We start from the raw sequence: 19,559 nt of genomic DNA on the forward strand, positions 1-19,559 counted from the left end.
CAAAGAAATAGTGCATTCCACCAGAGCCCATCGGTATTCAACCTCAGCAAGTTTGAATGCTACAATTTAACATTTTAAGTATTAAAAAAAAAACTCTCATTCGTGCTTTCAAATAGTGATAAATTGACATTCCAAATGATTCCCGCCAACAGTTGCTAGTCCTTCTTCCCTAAATCACTTCTGCTTCCTTGCAGAGTCGGACGTGAGCCAAGGTGCGGCCGTTTCAGTTAGTCCCTCGGGGTGCATTGTCTCATCTCTCATGATGTCTGCAGTGCTGGGAGAGCGTTTGTGTATGTGAAACCTCAGCACCCCATGAATGAGTACAAATACTATGTCACTTAAATCTCCAAGGTCCCATCACATAGAAAACTGCCAATCAGTCCATTTGTATTACATAGAGCAGTTTATTGAACTTGTAAATGTGTTAGCTGTCATTATGCATGACCTTAAGTTTTTCTACACTCACAAAACCATAAAAGTTTGAACATTTATAATAATAATTTGCTGCTTCAACATTACATTCAAAGCTGTAAATTGTTATAGCTACATTTTGTTAAAAACACAATATTTACATTAATTGTAATACACAAACTTTATATTTGGCATACTTACATTAATCTCATCATATAATTTACAGGTTCTCAAGTACTGATTAATGTGAATATTTAATCTCAAAAATTCACAACAAATCAAAAAGTAAATTAACAATACAAAAAATGAAACATATAAACAATATCAAAGCTACCCCCCCCCCAAAAATAATAAAATGGTGCACGGAATTTACGATTGATGAATATTTTAAGCCAAAAATGTCCTCTATCTTACAAAACAATGTGAAATGTGCCTGCCACAGAAAACTTACTTCACTGCAGCAATGCAATGCGGTTGAACTGTGCAACTATCTATAGTGCAGTCAACTCACGTCCATCTTTTTAATCAACACAAAGTAAATCTCAACTGTACAAATATTTGACAATGATTAGTTTGTAAATATTTCTTCAATAGAGTGTCAGTCCTCGTGTGTTTTAAGGTTGCTGCCGAGAGTGAAACTCTGTTCCAATTACTGCTTTTGTCAAATAGAGAGTTCATAAAAAAACAGTAATGGTCAAAATACAGATGATTAAGTCTCGTTTGTGCTCATCTGATCAATACATAACAGTTTAATTGGGATATTTTTTGGGGGTGAAATCACCTTTGTGAAATCAAAATTGTGTCTTAAAACGTTCTGCCTCAGTTGAACAAAAGTTTCTTGGCAGCACATTGTACATCTTCCTTTGGCAAAATACTTGGTACACCCCCTAAAGATCTGTTGTCATGTACATCATGCAGGAGGGATAGGGTGTGTTCATCTAAATGCAAATGGTCAAAGGCAAAGTTCTAAGCATACAAATGCACCAGTTTTTGCCCCTGTGTTTGGTCCAGGCTCATGATTTTATTGTTAATGTGGGCAATTTTTGGTAAGTGTGAGAAGCTGATTGTAAGAGAGAGAGAGAGAGAGAAGGGCAGTAGAGTGGTTTGATGGCAACTTCCCACTGAAAACCTCTCGTTTTCTGATTTACATATGACCATGTGGAGTTAAATAACGTGGAGTCCAAAAATCACCACATAAAAATGTCATTTTTCGTCGGGCAGAAATAACAGCATTTGTTTTTTTTCATTTAACGGTGATACATTTTTGTTAGCATGTTCAATGTCTCTGTACCATTGCTCGTGTGGATATGACTATGGGAACACACCCGTTTCTACTACACTTCACTGAAATGCATACTCGAGGCCTCTAGCACCTTTGTAGCCATATAGTACACAAATGTACGGAGTCGTTAAAAAACAAACAAAAAAGAAAACGTGCAAGACTCACGGATAAAAGACTCTGTTTCCAATACTTAAGGCAAAAACAATTCTCATATATATATACCAATATACATATATTTGAGATTATTACATCTATCAAAACTGTGTTTTGTCTAGAGTGTTCTGGTAAACATATGTTGCGACTGACCGTGGTGACCTATTATACATACTAGAGCTAAAAGTGCAGAATGACCAAGTCAAAGTCAATGCAATGCCCTCTAGCAAATACAAAAAGAAACTTTCAATATTTGACCGTCTCGTCAGTTGTTGTTTTTTGACTGCCTGTTAATCTATAGGCCCGTGTCTTTTATTGGAGTGTAGGTCAGGAATGCCAAACTGTAGATCACAAAAAAAACAAAACAAGTGAGTGCCCAGTAGAAAAGTGCAAAATACGCCAGTGTGTGTTTCTTCTCCAGACCTGGACCCGAACCAGCACCTATAGCTGGGACACCTTCCTGGGCAGAGGCCTCGGTCTGGGGACTCGAGGGTCAGAGGTCCCGTCCAGCTTCATGCTGCCAGTGCGGAGCTGGTGAGGCTTGGGCGGCAGGGCCGGGGGGTCCGCCTGCGGGGGGATGGACAGACTGTGGGGCATCGGCACGGGCCTGCTGCGGGGGTTGTTCCTCTCGTACACGCTGTAGGGGGGAGGCGTCTTATTCTCTCTGCGGATCGGCTCGTCTGAGCTGCTGGAGACGGAGTTTGGCAAGGTGCTGGGGGGAGGCAGCGGGTGGGCCGGGTGGTCGCCCGCGGGCAGCTCGGTGCCCGAAGCTTCCGACACGCTGCAGCGGCTGAGCGAGGAGATGCCACTGCTGTAGCTGCCGGAGAGGACGGGGGAGTTGGAGACCAGGCTGGTGGACTGGCACTCGGTGGGTGAAGGGGTGAAAGGTGGCACTGTGGTCTACAGGGAGAAAGAATGAGAAATCAATTATATGTTCATTGCATAGATATGTGGTGAACAACCTTTTTTTGGCTTCTGGGCCTTTCAAGCAGCTAAAGCTATTGGGTTGATTAATGGATAAGCCAAACAACAAACCCTTTTGATGATCAATTAATTGTTTGAATACCATCCTGAAAATCTGGGTTTTTGAACCATAAATGTCAAACATGACCTGTTTCCAGCTTCTCTATTGTAATTATTTACTGTTTTTCTCTGCCCTATGGTAACGATTATCTTAAATTTTACTAAAAAATAGTGAAAAATGCCCATCGTACGGTCTGAGAGCCCATGGTGACAACAGTGCTTGATATTTGATATCAGCAGAATAATCAAGAATGACAATAACCTTCTCTGATCGTTTCATTTGAAGAGTTGTTGTGAAGAATAACTCGACATATAATGGCATTATATAAAAAAATGATGGAAAGTATGCAACCGTATTGTATGCATCCCCTAGTCTGCTGTCTCCAACATGTGTGCTGACTCAGCCCTACAGCACCGATAAGTACTTCAGTGAACAGATTGAGAGGGCCAGGTTTTTACACTCCATCAAACGGCCATGTGCACCGAGACGAAAAAACACAACATGCCCCCTCAAAAATCCGATCGCTCATCAAAATGTTTTTCTAAGCAATTACACCACGCTGCTGCCATTATATCTGCTAAAATTTAATTGGATCTAGCGGAGTATACAATTGATCAGTAAGGTCATATTGCTCATGCTTCAGGGGGCACGCACTAAAGAGAGGTATCCATTTATCATGCACGACTGGACAAACCTTTTTTTCCCACATCTGGGGCGACCATGATGAAAATCTGTGTATTTAATATAGTGCTGACAAGCAGTTTAAACTCCTGACCCAGTTCTCCAGAGAGAGGCTCCCACCGAATCTCATTTCTTGTAGGTGCAGCCCTGTCAGACTGGCACCGTGTGTTTTCTGCAGGTTCACTATCTGTCCTGGGGTTTGTGGTCTGGTAATGGGCCCCCGGCTGCACTGACTGGTGTGTGTGTGTGTGTGTGTCGTGTGTGCCGGGATAATGGGGCCTGCTGGAGGTCCACGGAGGACCCGTCTCAGGCTGTGCTGTGATGGGCAGCGAGGCACTTCGCTTCGGGCCTCTTCTATCAGCGCATACGACTCACACACACACACACACACACACACACACGGGTGCCAACATGCGCGCACCTAACCACACGCACAGATGTGATTGACAGAGCACGCTGAGTCCCAAGCTGTCACTCACACTTTCCAGAGTCGTTCTTTCACACTCTCTCTCTCTCTCTTTCCGCCTCACACGGCAGACCACACACCAAAAAACAACCGCATTCACAGGCGGCAGTTGTCACACGTGGGGAGACATCGCGCCCGCAACTAAGCTGGGAGCTTTTCACCGTCGCTCGTGACAAGCCCGCGAAGAAGATACCAGTTAGCAGCAGACGAGCTTCGCTTCACCCGAGTTTCAAAACGACTTTTTATCCCTCATTAAAAGCTCACTCTGCGCTTAGTTAACCTTTTCCTGGACCTCTCCTGCTTCTGCAGTCTGGTATTAACTACTAAGAGGCTCATTAACAACAAATCAGAGCTTGGAGACAAAGCGAGAGTAATCAGTTTAGCTGCAGATAAACATAAAAACACTTGAGGTCAGAGGTATTAAAAACTTGTTTCAACACATCTCAGTTGAGAGATGCGAGAGGGAACATTCGGTACAGCACACGCAGGTCTCATTGCATCAATAGTGAAGGAAAAAAAACAACCCATGACAAATAGGGTTCAGTCTTTGAAATTTAAATGAACTGACAAGTACATGAAGTGAAGTTGAATAAATCCATCTGGTTATGCATATTTTTGGCAAGCATGCCAGGAGGTGACCTCCTCTCAGAGCCAGAATTAAAGATAGTGGAAAACAGTTGGCGCCTACCAGGTGTACATTCAGCTATCACGATGAGTGCCCTCCAGCCAGTACCGTTTTGGGTCCTCTTTGGGACGGCCGGGTCATAAAAAAGCTACAAAATCAGCAGTACTGGAGCAGTTAGCAGCTTCAGTGAACAGTAATGCAAAGCTCCCAGGCCTCGGGTTGACACAGAGTAGGATAAAGGCCCTGGAGCTGGCCGGTAAGACCTGAGCAGTGCAGTACAAAGGCCCCGAGGCTGTCACTAAGCAAGGTCAGGCAATCTCAGGGAAAGACAGAGGAACAATAAAAAAAAAAAGAGAAAAAAATACTGAAACACACCAAACGGAGGACAGAGGAAGTGAGTGACAGAAACAGAACCAACCTTTTGAGGCGATCTGGACGCGGAGACAGGAGACTGTGACCTCATGTTTTTAGCCGAGGAGCCTGCTGACAAGCAGATGAGAGAGAAAGAGAGAGAAAAGGAAAATTCGAATTAGGCAGCCGTTTTCTTCCATTCACCGCGGTGACACAGCGTGAGTCATGCAAACATACACACAAGGAGCTGAGAGGGCCATTGGCTTAAAGCATCAATGAAGCACTGATGTTCTGCAGGTCCTTTAGTGGGGGGGGGGGGGGGGGGGGGGGAGGAAGAGGAGGAGGACGGGGGATGGGGACACTCCATCTGCTTATTACGCTACTGGCCAGCACGATATATCAGAAAGCACTGGGGGATAAGTCAAATCTGTTGAATCTGTAAATAAGTAAACAACTGAAATACAGTGCGAGTTGACGGTGGAGAGAGCTGTAATGACATGCATTTCTCAAGGGTCGAAATCCGGCAATTGACTGGAATTTCAATTGGGATCGACTCCAGCCCTCTTATGGTCCACAGAGATTTTCAGACTTGTTGTCAGCTGAACTCACGCATCTCATACCATAAAAATGCCAAAGCCAGTTAGCGAAGCAAAAGCTGTTGCCATCATGTATGTGCATGACGTTAGGAGCAGCAAGCCAGGAAGCGGCAGCTGAGAGCCTCAGATGGGAAAATGTCATTGTAGGAAGATGCGAGGAAAGCCCCAGGTGTCAAAAGTCAGAGCGGAGATATTAGTATCATTCTTCAAGCGGAGAATTCCATCACGATTCAGCCACTTTACCTGAGTACGGTGGCCTAGGAGGTACAGGAGGGCATAGCATTTTGCCAAAAGAGTCAGAGAAGGATGGGGCGCCCTCTTTGACACTGTCTAGGCTCCAGCTACTGGGTGTGGGTCGCACTTACGGCACACAGAAACATTAAAAGTCACTCAAATGAATATGGGGTTACACAAGACAACATGGAGAAACACATTTCAGATGGATGCTGTGATAACTGGAAACAAATGGAAGTAACTTTGGTTTCAGACAAAACGTGCAGGAGTGTATATATTGCCTGAGATTGAGTGTAAGATGAAGTGCATTCCGTTAAAAGTCGTACAGGCTTCAGCTTCCTAAGGTGAGCGATGGAATCCAACATGAACACGCTATCTTCCCTCAAACAGATTGCATTATTTCACTTGACTGATTTCTGTATTTTCTTCTTCTTTAGGGGGCTGAAAAAAGGTGATGTCGCTTCCTTGCGTGCACCATTTACAATGAAGCAGAATCTGAAGAAGGAGCTTGAAGCATCAACTCTTCCACGAAGCACATTCAGGATGTCAACAGTCATAAAATTAATTTTTCTGCTCAGTATCCTCCTCTGCTCTAATATATTATGCCATACTTGAGATGTATTTATTTGTATTTCATGAAGGACCAGATAACTCTGGGACCTCAGAGAGTTTGTCCTATACAGCGAGACTAAAGCCGTCATTATTCCTGCCTCCTGACACTGCTAGAACTCCATTGGACATGTATTGTCAGCACATTTAGGATTACGCTAAAAACGAACTTTGACTGTCGAGGCAGCCACTGTGGCTCACAAAGCGTCCCCCAGAGAGCACAGCTCAGTGTACATTTTGACATCCTATTTTGATTTTGTCTTCATGGAATTCTGAGGCCTGTTTCAATTCTTTTGACGTGCCCCAGCTGTTTTGCTGTTGCTTTTTTTTTTCTCTCTTACTTCTAGTCCCGTCTCTCTTGTGCTTTTCAGAGGGTCGGTAGATTATTTTAGTCCATAAATGTGTTTCTATACTCCTATTAATATTCGCCAACATTACTGGCAGAGACACGACATAGACGCGCAACGTGTTGCTTCAGGTCAAGCAGCAAAACAAACCTCTACAGAAGTGATATTTGTGGTGGGTAAAAAAATAGTTTTTAAACAAAAGCATACAAATAGAGCGAGGAAATAGAAAAGACAAAAAGAATGCCTGTATTTTGTGCAATTCCACACTCGCACATTTGGTGTGAAAGCAGGTTAATGGGTTTCCCTGAATATAGATTTCACTTCATAAACTATAAAATACACCATTAAACCAACACTAGTTCTTGGGTTTATAGTAGCCTCTTCAAGTCTAGGAGCTGCATCAAGCGCAGGCCTTTCTGTACAAATAGAATGTAATCAGACGCTATTGAAATCGCAGTCGGGGCGATTGGTCAGGTCACAGTTTGTGAAGTGTTGGTAGTCTGATGCCTCCGGACACCGGTGCCTAACATACATAATTTAATTTCACTGCAAGCTAAGAGTCTAGGAGGCGTTGTATTGTAACAACACTATGTTTGGTATCTGGAGTTATGATTTAAAGGTGGAGGCGGCAGATGTTGCTAACAACACGTTAACACGATCACAGGCTTCGTGTCAATCATAGCACCTTTCGTCATTGTCGCACGCGTAAAGGTGTCACGTCACCATACTGCGGCAGTTCATCTATTTCTCTCTGCATTGTTTCACAGCATCATGCTCGAATTACACGGAAAGTTGTGCGAGTCACAAGGAAGCTGTCGTATCCGCACTCTTCACTCTTTATTTTAAGGCGTCTCTTCCACGCTCCTCGCTAATTATTACACAAAGTGTTCCTGAGAATGCACTGATGGAAGGAAACGCATTTCACGTGTGCATTTTACTCTCTCTTCGTTGTGCCAAAGTTCAGAGAAAAGCAATCAAACTGTTCAGGTTTTTTTTTTTTTTTTGTTAATTACACAAGGGGGTGGGAGCTGTAAGCGTTCAGTCTCAATTCACAGGCATATTTTTCCCAGAAAAATGCAAGAATTATGCATCTCTCCTCGGCGATGCCGAGCAAAATGACAACCAGGTGGGGGGGGGAGGGCTTAACTAACAGATATGAACTCATACATATGAATGTCACACACGTCCATCAGCGTTGCAGGAATAGTACCTGCCATTTTAATTACTCTTTTAGGATGAGGGAAGATGAAAAGCTGTAAGGAGTTGAAGGAAAAAATGGAGCCCCGTATGTGTGTGTGTGTGTGTGTGTGTGTGTGTGTGTGTGAGTATATGTGTTTGTGTGTGTGTATATATCCTGAGGCGCTCCCTGAAGCAGCTGTGTGAAGACAGACGTCTCAAGTCACTCTGAGGTGAAACTGTCTTACACACACACTGCGTGTCCGAACAAATGGCCGCCAGCCTGGACAGTGGTGAGTAATAGAGGAGATGCCCGTTACCGACGCAGCCCCCCCCTGCATCGCTGCTCTAACAGCCGCGGACACACAAAAAAAAAAAAACAGATCTCACCTCACTTTGGCATTATTATTCTGCTTGAGGAGATTCCCTGCAAGGTGAGGGTGTATGTCGAGGGTTGCTGAGTGTTGGATGGAACGAGAAGGGGTGTAACAGAATATGCTGAACATGGCGTTTTACCTTTGTCTGGCGCCGACAGGTTGGGGTCACTCCTTGGTAAAGTGGCATCACCTATATGATGAGGGGCGGCTCTCTGCACACAGAAGAAATAGTCCAAATGACTGTCAAACATGTGCAGCGTGAAACAGTGTGTTTGAGATAACGTAGGTAAATTCCAGCCTTAAAGCGGAGAGGAGTAATTGAATATCGAACGGTTAAAATAAATATCAAGGTGTGAAATCTTTCCCCTCACAAATTCAATAGAGCAGAGCAGAGGGAGCGCACAGGCGGCAACAGAGCCAGAGAGCTGAATGCGTAATGACCTTTATGTCTAGCAGAGGTGTGATATTTGCAGAAGTGATGAGCCCTCCCCCTCCATCCCCCAAAAAACATATAGATCTTATTACAGTAAATGTTACAAGTGATCAATGCTTCCGATGATCAATGTTCCATTAGCCGCTAATAGCCGGTCTTTCGCTGCTCTCGGGTTGGAAATAATTGCCTGGTCTGCCGCCATCAGAACAATTCTTTTGATTCAACACAAACAGGCTACGAATAAAAACAGGTGAACTGTGCCGGCAGTGCTGACTGCAAGAGATGAAGGGCCTTGAAAAAACAAACACCCTCTTTTTCTGTTACAGTAGCTTTGTCACTGAGGATAGAGAGTGTGTGATTACGTTACACACTGCCCTTCAGCGAGAGGAGACGCTGCAATATCATGTTGTTCTTGTCGGCTCTTGTTCTTGCGTTACTGGAATGTTATTGTTTCTTTCTTTCACTGAAAATGAGGCAAAGCTGGACTGCCGCTCTTGAAAAACTGAAATTCTCGGCTACAAATGGCGTCACGGCATGAGCCAATTTTTCCTAAGACAGAAGTCAGCCATTAAGATATGCCGTGATATACAATGCAGACCTTGATTTCTGCATGCCCATTACGGGCGGCTGCCAATAAGGAGCAAAGTGTCAAAGCATATAGATCTTGTCTTATTCCAAATCACACAATCACACATTTGGAGGACAGGTGGAGCCAAGTGAGCTCGACTGCAGAGGACACAACCATCCGTAAGACCCGCGAGTGAGAGGAGGAACAAATAAGAGTGTTCCTTTTCCATTACCCTCCTAAAAACAAATAGTCCACCGAGTACAGAGAGTGGAAAGGGAAGGGCTTTCCACATTCTGCATCTATATTTCAAACTTTTCTTGTTATTATAGTCTCAGAGTTACTTTATATAGAAACACAGACGGCTCTCAGTACTACTAAACACATTCGCCTTGGCCGCTGTTTCCATGAAGAAGAAGAGCTGTAGGGAATTCAGAACCCTTTGTTGTTGCAGTTGGGAACAAAACACAGCAGCACAGTTGCTACATGTACTGTGTTATTAGCTTTCTCAACACTGTAATCTTAAACTCCGACCACTCTAACTCTACTGTGATTTGATTTGGCTATGCTTATATGCTACATATGGCAACATGACGCCACATGTGGAACAATAACATTTGAGTGTTAGTTGCAAATGAGATTTTCTTTTAATATCCTTTTCACAAAACGGTTTAGATGCTGCGTGTGCTGCTTCTGCTAGCTAACCTTTGCATTAGCACAGTGGAAATAAATTAGTTTTTTTCTTCAAACCAAATATAGAAATGCAAATGTGACAATAGGAGCACATTTTCAAACTTTCCTCATACTAGCAGACATCTCTCCTCATTGTTCGGTCACTGAAAGGTCAAAGGCTGTCTGTTTTCATCCACCTTTTCTTTGCATGCAAACATCCATCTGTTTTAACCTAAGGGGGGACAGTTGCACTGCGCTTTATTTGACTGGACCATTCCTCTATCCGTAATGGATATAATGTGCCATTCCTTCTGGTTATACCAACCACACTTTAACGTTTGTGTACGTGAATGCGTGTGTGTGTGTGTGTTAACCTGTGCAGGGTCCATGGGGTTGGGGAAGATGGCGCTGACCGGTCGGTCTCGTGGAGACAGACAGGCATTTTCTCTGGAATGCTTGTGTTTCTCTGCCATCTGGGGTGAACCTGGAATGGACAGTATGAGATGTTAGGGCGGTCTCTCTCACACACACGAGAGCATGTGCAACACATAAGGGACCAAATAGCAGCAAGGTGTTAGACTATTACCCATGAATACTGGCAATCATGAAAGGCCAATCTCTCTTTCTCCCTCAAAGCCTCTCTACCATTCTTTCCGCCTCACTAGCTCTACGACATGATAAATGGCCTGCTCCCTCCCACACACACACACACACACACACACACACACACACACACACACACACACACACACACACACACACACACACACACACACACACACACACACACACACACACACACACACACACACACACACACACACACACACACACACACACACACACACACACCTCACTCCCTCCAAGCGCACTCCCTCACCTCCTCAGTTAGACTGAACAATTACAACAGACAGACACACGTGCTAAACCTTGACACAGAAACACGTGTAACACATGCGTCGAGAGAAACGCAAAAGCCCACACACACACACACACACACACACACCTCGCTGGCACCATTTTCACAGCACTTCCCCCTCATCTGGTGTTAGCCACTGTAGGGATCTTGATCCATTAGCGAATGCGATAGCACTTGGAGGGCTATCATACGAGTATGAGATACCCATCGCTGGCTCTCATTCAGATAAGACCACACAAGCAATAATTCTCTCCAGGCTTTATGGGTAGACAGAGGCCACTTTCATAAGGGCACCGTCCGCTGCCTGCAGCCTGCCAAAGGGGAGTGTATAAGCTTCCATAAACGTCTTCATATATCCTTACTCTTTATGATGTGGATCAGGCAGGAACACGTTTGCCCATTTGAACACAGCGAGATAAGAGGGCAGACAGGGAAAGCGTTAGATATTCACACTCTGAAGAGGAGGCTTGGACGGCCCGGGCCGGACTGGAGATAGTGTTGAGGTCCAAGAGAGATACCCCACAGAGCTCTGATCATCTCTTACTCTCTCTTGCTGTGTCTTGCATTCTCACTGGCTCCCATGTGTCTTTCAACAGCGTTTGTCACCACCACGTCCCAGCACCGTTTCATTTTTCATCCCAGCTCATTTTGTATTCTCTCTATTTTTCAGTCCCCCAACTTTCCATTCAACCCTGCTCCCCTCGCCCGTTCTCCTCTTCGACCCAATCATCCTCTCCTGCTCGTGTTCCCTGGCTGCCGTCTAACCTCGCTGACCTCACCAGACAGGATGCTGTGCGGTGGTTTGAGAGAACAATGTGTCACAAAAAAAAAAAAAAGGTCAAAGGTTTCGGTCCCCATGTTCAGCGCGTCCAGCTGAACCTCTTCTGTCTTCTGCCTCCGCGCGAGTCACTCCAGAGTGAAATATCAGCTACAGTGAGCCTACAGTGTATAACATTGTAAAATGAGTATGCTTTCTGTAGAGGGCCAGTCTCACCTCTGGCACTGGAAGGGGCCGAGCTGGTGACATTGGGTGAGGCAGAGTGGTTGGAGCTGAGGCTTGAGGTAGACGGACTGGGCTGTAGGTGGGATGACAAAAACAACGACATCATCACTAACATGAACCCAGAACATCATGAGCATCATAAACATACTTATAGTTTATGATGTTCTGATAGAACTGTGTAGTTATAGTTAGAAGCATTCATATTTATAATGCTAAATTACAATACTCATAACACATTATAAAACATTGTATAATGAGGTCAGGTATTATAATACTTCATAACTGCATAATCTACGCAAGAAAGAAAAGTATTATTATATATCATAAGTCATTATAAACTGCTTTATGATTTGTTATGAATACTATTAATAAAGCATATGCATATGTATGAGTGCTAGCTATTATTACATGGTTCTATAAGCGGGTTATAAGTATGTTTATAATGTATTGTAGACATGGACATCGTAGAAAGTGTTACTAATATTTACTGTACAGACTTGACGTATTCTGCACCGATACTTGTCTGTAAGATCATCGTTCAGTAACTTGTACTTGATCTATAAAATAACAGCTATGATGTTCAAAAATAACACCGCAATGGGTTCAGTCAGATCCCCCGACAACAGGACTTTTCCTCTCGTGTTTGTGTCTGCGTCCTGTTATTCAAGGCCTGCCAGGTGCGCTCAGACCGCTTGCCAGGAGTTGTCAGCAGCTTTCTGAATGGGCCAAATCTAGTTTAGATTACTGCCAAACTCCAGCAAGCTGCCTGGACGGACCACACAAAGCACTGTGTCCTTTTTTTGGGGTTGATAATCACAACAATTTGCTCGGCCGGACAAAGCTGAGGGGACGACAGAGAGGAAGGGTCAGAGGAGGAGAGAAACGAGGGCTGAACGGAGTGAGGAGGATTTAAAAGTATTACACTTGAAATCTGCGGGGAGAGAGAGAGAGAGAGAGAGAGAGAGAGAGAGAGAGAGAGAGAGAGGGAGATTACCTGCATGTTGAAGACTTCATCCGAACTCTCCGATTGCCCTGTGATGTTGCTGACTTCATTGGAGGCCTGAGACGACAGAGAGGACGAGGAGTAGCGGTTCACCGCAGGGTAGCTAGGGAGGCTGAGGGTGACAGCAAGACAGAGAGCGATGCTTATGGTGGCTTTCAATAAAAGGGACATGGGTTGTGGTATTTTGTTTCATTAGCTTTCACTCACCAAAAAATTCAGCACACAAAAAAGGGCAGGCAGGCAGGGAAAAAGACAAACGGGGACAGAAAATGTCAGATCCCGAGAAGATAATCGATGCAGCAATCACAGCATTCCATCAAGCACTTGTCAGGCACAAGTGTAAAAGAAAGGTTAGAGAACAAACACAACGGGGTTTTCAGAGGAAGGGAACAACAGGAGTCCTCACCAAAATGCGTAACTTGTTTTCGTGTTGCCAAACAGAGAACGAAAAAGAAATCAAAACTCAAAAAGGAAAACGTGAAATGCCACTGGGAGGCTGGGGTGATGTGTGTGTCTGTATGTGTGGCTTTGCCCCCCTGGGATCAGACTGTGGAGGAAGAATGTCGCAGGTAGACAGAGTGGCAGGGTCACTGAACACATCAAAATCACACACACACACACACACACACACACACACACACACACACACACACACACACACACACACACACACACACACACACACACACACACACACACACAGTTTGCCTGCCGGCTCGGCAGCAGCCACACAGAGAGTGGTGTTCGAGGTGAGGACGGGACATAAAAAAAGTGAAAAGAAGGAAGTAAGATGAAGAAAGAGGGTTAACACACTAAATATGAAGGAGAAACTTCATGCTGAAGTAAAGGAGCTTTGTGGGTGTTTTTTAAAATGTCTAGGACAAAAGAAAGAAAGACATAACATCAATAAAATACAAAAAATAAAAGAATACAAAAGAGGTCATCACCTCCGCCTGGCAACCCCTCTGCCACCGTCTGGGCTGATGATGTTGGGCACAGAGTTCCTGCATGTTCGTGGGCTCCCGTTGGTGAAGTGCACTGGGCTTGCACGCACATAAGCCGGAAACTCCTGGGGTTTTTAAATTGGAGAAGAGGCAGTGCACATGATTAAATGCTTCATGCCAGCATGAGGTATGTCAATAAAGTACACAAAACCAGAAGAAGGAAGTATGTGTAATGAGGGGTGGCTTTCTCCCCGGAGGACTAAAGGGGCCGTTCACTCGGAAGTCTCAACACAGCGGTCGGCATCTGTTGTCCCACACAGTGTGCACTTCCATAAAAGGTTAAATGAGTGAAATCTTGAACACAAGTGGGACTGTTAAAGACGTACTGAAGTGTCGCCTTGTTTCCCGGCTCACCTGTATGCCAAGACTGGATTTCATCAGATGGAACTGGTCCACTAACTTCTTGTGGAGAGGTCTCATGTCCTGGGGAACAAACTTCTCATGCACAGCGAGGCCGTACTCCAGAATGTGTGCCTGCAGAACAAAAGCTGATTAACTTCTCGGGATATTAAAAACAACCAAGTTGAGAGATAAACTGAGCTGTTATTCCTCCTACTTCATCTGTAAATCATCTTGCGTAAATTGCAAAATATTTGGCTCATTTGTTCCAGAGGCGCTTGGTTAAAATGAGTCTGCAAATTGTCAAATTCAGTGGAATACTTTCCACTGAACACATTTAATTGTGAGTTGAGTTTTTGTTTGGCCATTATTTATGAGACTTTAAAAAAAACAACTAAAAAAACAATTAAGAACTTGAAGTGAGATAGGCCAAGCTAATCTCACCTGATATAGGTACTAGAGCTAGGGCGCTTTGGGTCTAAAAAAAGCACTTTCAAATTAAATGTATTATTATTATAATTATCATTAGAGCTGGACCAAATAATTGCAGTCTTTTGAATAAGCAGTTTTAAGGGACCCCTATCATAAATTCTTGTATACGAACATGTTAATGATGAATACTGGCCGTTATAATCCAAGTTCTTTTAACTCTCAGACACAGGTATCTGCCCAGTTTGTGTTTGACAACGCTAGGTCCACTTCCTTGCTTGTTCTCCTTATTGAGAAAGCTCCAGAACCAGCGCGTAAGTGGACCTTGAGTTCTATCAAACACGCTGTTTGATAGAAGGTGGCCCATTCCTGATCACCATGTTCATGTCCTTTAACATTGAAAAGCACATTATGAGCATACACTACACTTAACTTAACGTGCATGTCTTTGATTACAGACCTGTTCAAACATGAGTTCTCTCAGTCGCCCGATCTTCTCGCCGTCCTCGGGGTGATTCATAACGTAGTCCTTCACGAAGAAGGCCTGAGCGGAGACAAAATGCAGAGCATCTGTTATGCGCACACCGGGAGCTGACGCTCAGGCATTCTGCTGCGCTGCAGTGCTACCTGAACACCCGCTGGGCTGACGCAGTGAATTAGTGTCCACACATTTCTGTTGAATCCTTGAAGAACAATTCACGAGCGAACTGAGCCAAAATCCAAACGGAGTAAACTAAACATCCAGCTCAAACGGGGTGTAGTGCTCCTGTCTGGGTTTTTGTGTTGTCATATCAAAAATCAAGTTCAGGGAGCAGAATAAAAGCACACGGTGGCTAAAAATAGAGAAACTGTGACAAATGGTGGAATCAAGGGATTGATTTCACTTTGATTCAGGGGGCAAATTATAAAAGCGTGCATTCGTGTAACTGCTTCCTGCTAAAAATCGTTTCTCTTCAGAAGCATCATACTTCTTGATTATGGGTTTGAGAGTGTGCTTCCTATTCGCTCCTCCAGACATTCTCTTCAAAAAAGGCGACTTCAAGGGGAAACAGATAAGATGAGAAACGGCCTGATCTGCTTTGAATGATCCGATTTTGTGGCACCCGTACATTAAACGCCACTCCGTCGCTGTTTACAATGCCATCGACACTTGTGATGCGTCAACAGATTATGTTAAATCCTTTTTTCAAAGGCAGAGCCTTTGAAAAAAGCCGGCAGAGCCGGCAGAGCCGGCGAAAAGGCCCGGCTCACCAAAATCTGCTTTTCGAATCTGCCACAGAGGGAATGTCACACTAAAATAAGGGACGGAAAGGTAAAAGGGGGAGTTCGCTAAAAACGATCAGCGCGGTTCCTCTCCCCACAGCTGTTTATCTCCAAAGAGACGGGTACAGATGAGAGTTAAAGAGAAGAGATTCTCCATGCTGCTTTGAATGTGTCACACTCAAACGAGGATGCCTTTCAATGAATGCATGAGACTACGAGGACAATTATTATTCCAGACAAACATCCCCGGATGGCCATCTTTATCACGACAGCCTATTTTAGTATGCACTGTTCATAATAGCACGTTACTCTTTTATTAAACCATGCAAAATGGATTGAAAATAAACAACTTTTATTTTATTGCATAAATGTTATCACGGTCTTTATCAGCACCAAGCCAGTCGTTTAACAAGAGAGAAGGGAAACTCCATCCAAGGACCTTTGCAAAAGGCAGCAAAAAAAAAAATCAATAAGCTTCCTACGAATGATGGAAAATTTTTGTCGGGCTGCAGGGAGTGAGTCTTTGCCATAGGAGTAGCTCAGTTAATCATTAGAAAAGTCCAATTAGAGATGGAGCGCGAAGGGGAAGCGGGGCGGAGATAAATCAGACGGCATTCCCCCCCCCCCCCCCCCACAAGGGTTTCAACTTAAACTAAAGCAATACATCTGAATATTAATAATGACAATCTCTCTTTCATTTGTAAGCCGAGCAAACCTCGGCAGCTGTCGATCGGCATTACGCGGGGAAATCAATTGATTCATGGCGTGTATCTCCGTAAGGGCACTGCTGCATGCGATGCTGTGCAAAGATGAAGGAATGCTGTGTGTCGGCTGCAGAAGCAGCAGCCCCGTCTGTGTCCACCTCATGATAAATAATGGAAATATTTTGTATTGTGTATAAAATAAAAGTACAAATTAAGGAAAGTTGGGGATCAATCTTTACTCGGGGAAATGCCAATTATACAATTATATAGAGAAATAAATGCATGATGTTGCCAACAGTGTATCAAAGTGAAGGGCTGCTCTATAAGTACACGGGAAGCCAATAATCATTGAAATATGCCGTCATTTTTCTAACAAAATAATGGCAGTGAAGGTGGAAAGCACTTCAGCTACCCTTGCGGCTCCTGTCAAGTTTCCTACAAACCTTAATAGGCTACTTCTACACAGAAGCATGCTCTTCTGCACAAACCCAAGATGCACTCACAAACACACGCACATACAAATACAGTAAATGCCCACACACACACACACACACACACACAAAAATGAACCCCCACAAACGCGCTCCCAGTGGAAAAGGGTGGTTGCTATGCGACACGAGCAAGACACTGAGTCCACTGAGTTTGTTGAGGGTAAAAAGCATTTCTAGAATCCATTCTCTTCAATCGAGCTCCTCCTGGTTGTGAAATTGCACTGTATTGTCACCCTGCTATTATTTACTGTCAAGGAGCTATTGGAGCGGCAGTAGATGCAAATGTTTGTCGACGGGATTGACCGCATTCCAGTTTTTCTCCATCAATCTGTGTGTCGGTCTGTTACCACTTCAGCATATAATATAGCAGCTGCATAAACACTCCCATCTCATTCATCCAGACATTAGACATTCATTTCGCTATACTCCTTCCTTCCCCTCCTCAATCTGCCATATTCTGACTTGACCTCTCTTTCTCCCTGCATCCATCCATCCATCCATCAGCCAAACCCCCCCTCCCCCATCGATCCCTGCATTACCCATCCATCTAATTTTCCCACGTCCACCCCTCCATCCCTTTCCATCCCTCCACCCATCCATCTGTTCATCCACTCCGCAAAAAAACCCTCTGTCCATGCGTCCCTCCACTAGAACCCACCTTCATGGATCATTAAGCCATATGTCATCGCTCCTAACGGTGTCAGAAACCCCCCCAAGCTTATCCTCCATCCGTCAATCCATACCTCTTGGTAGCGGGCCAGCCCTCCATTGACAGCGGCGTCGATGACCCCGTTGAGGCACATGGTGAGGGGGTTGATGTTCTGCATCTGCCGGCTCTGACACTGGGTGATCAATGTGCGCAGCTGTAAGTTCTTGTTCTCGATCACCTCGATGGCGTTCTCCAGCGGGCTTACCTCCACCTGCGAAGGGGGATGTCGTAGATACAATAAATTGTAAATCGTAATAACCAACTCCAGAGGGAAATATATGAAAAATCATATCTTTAGCTGCCAAATGCTCTACTACGTTTCACTATTCACTAGAATATGTGCTTAGACCAACAGGGACACTGTGTCATGCTTTGCATACGCTGGACAAATATCATTCAAAATCCTCCCACTCCTGAGAGCTCTGAGAGAGAAGATCCAGGACAGAAAGCTTTTGAGGGGATTTACGTGGCGCAATGGACTCCTGTCAATAAAAGTATTGGTAAAATGCCCCGATACAAAAATCTATTTTAAAAACTGGACGTTGGCAATCAAAGCAACGCAATTAGATTCTTAGCACGACATCTAATCTATTCAATGGAGGAAATGAAATGTGTCCAATAGCCCGAAAGTCATGACCCAGGTCATTGTTGTTGTTCAATGAAACGACTTAAATCAATACTTGGGTATTGGCTGGCAGTACTCGAAATTGCAACCTGCAAAATAAAAGTGTATTGCAGTGTCCCTTGTGTGAGATGCCTGTGTGTTGCCGTTATGTCTTCATGGTTATTTCATCAGAGGTGGTCACACTCACCAGCTCTCTCTTATCCACTTCAAACCAGCGAGAGATGCCTGGAAGACTCTGGACCAGAGTCAGGGTTGTCCTCTCCACCCACAGGCTCTGCATTAACACACAGTACTTGTGAGGGTTAGCTGATTGCTTAACACACATAAAAATCAATAGGTTTTTTTTATTTTTATGCCTGATGCACACATGCACTCTATCTCCGGCAGACACCACAAAATGTAATTACGTATACATGGTTTGACATGTAGAGTACTGCTGCCAAACACCTACTTGAAGGAGCAGGTCAGATGTCACGTCTTATATTTCATATCATCATTCATGTTCCACCACTTACCCCGTCAGCCAGCATGCTCGTCAATAAACCAACATCCCCGCAAGGTTATTCTGACAGCATGTAAACTATAAAAACTCCCAGCATTCACTGCAGGCTATTAACATAACGGATTCATGCCGTGAGGGAGCACCTGCAGTAACGTTTGTTGGAAAACACATCTAGAGACAGGAACAACAGAAAGTAGTGACATTTTAAAGATTACCTAATCAATCATCAAACCTTAATCGTGGTTCACTTAATTTCTCAAGCTTTATTTCCTCTTTTTTTTGTCAAGAATTAGTTTTCACTTTGAATACAAACAGAACTAAGAATCCCTACGAGGCTGTATTTAGGCACAGCAGTGCTTTGAGCTAAATGCTAACATCAACAACAACATTTTGCCACGGTAGTTTAGCATGTTAGCATCTGCTAACTAGCACTAAACTAACTTATTTCAGTTTAGTTTAGAACCCAGTGTTTTGCTCAAGGACACTCCAGCAGAGCAGATGAGTGCTGACACGCGGCATCGATCCAGTGTCCTCAGTGTACCTGACGAAGGGCCTTCCGACTCACT

General features: G+C 44.2%; 1 protein-coding gene across 1 annotated transcript in view; it reads right to left on the reverse strand.

Moving 5' to 3' along the window:
* Positions 1–390: 390 nt before the first annotated feature.
* The window catches only part of dock4b (dedicator of cytokinesis 4b), a 72,080-nt gene continuing 52,911 nt past the window's right edge, over positions 391–19,559 (reverse strand). Inside the window, exons 40-51 of the mRNA XM_076111301.1 lie at positions 18,679–18,765; positions 17,901–18,077; positions 15,160–15,243; positions 14,286–14,405; positions 13,875–13,996; positions 12,919–13,039; positions 11,916–11,997; positions 10,377–10,486; positions 8,472–8,544; positions 5,833–5,949; positions 5,061–5,122; positions 391–2,746 (exon numbers count right to left, since the gene is read on the reverse strand). Coding sequence (XP_075967416.1) covers positions 2,288–2,746; positions 5,061–5,122; positions 5,833–5,949; positions 8,472–8,544; positions 10,377–10,486; positions 11,916–11,997; positions 12,919–13,039; positions 13,875–13,996; positions 14,286–14,405; positions 15,160–15,243; positions 17,901–18,077; positions 18,679–18,765 — 1,614 coding nt within the window. The 3' untranslated portion in view covers positions 391–2,287. The remainder of the gene's footprint in view (positions 2,747–5,060; positions 5,123–5,832; positions 5,950–8,471; positions 8,545–10,376; positions 10,487–11,915; positions 11,998–12,918; positions 13,040–13,874; positions 13,997–14,285; positions 14,406–15,159; positions 15,244–17,900; positions 18,078–18,678; positions 18,766–19,559) is intronic.

The sequence above is a fragment of the Anarhichas minor genome, unplaced genomic scaffold (assembly GCF_050575085.1).
Source record: "Anarhichas minor isolate MPS153535 unplaced genomic scaffold, ASM5057508v1 ptg000045l, whole genome shotgun sequence".
Taxonomy (NCBI): Eukaryota; Metazoa; Chordata; class Actinopteri; order Perciformes; family Anarhichadidae; genus Anarhichas; species Anarhichas minor.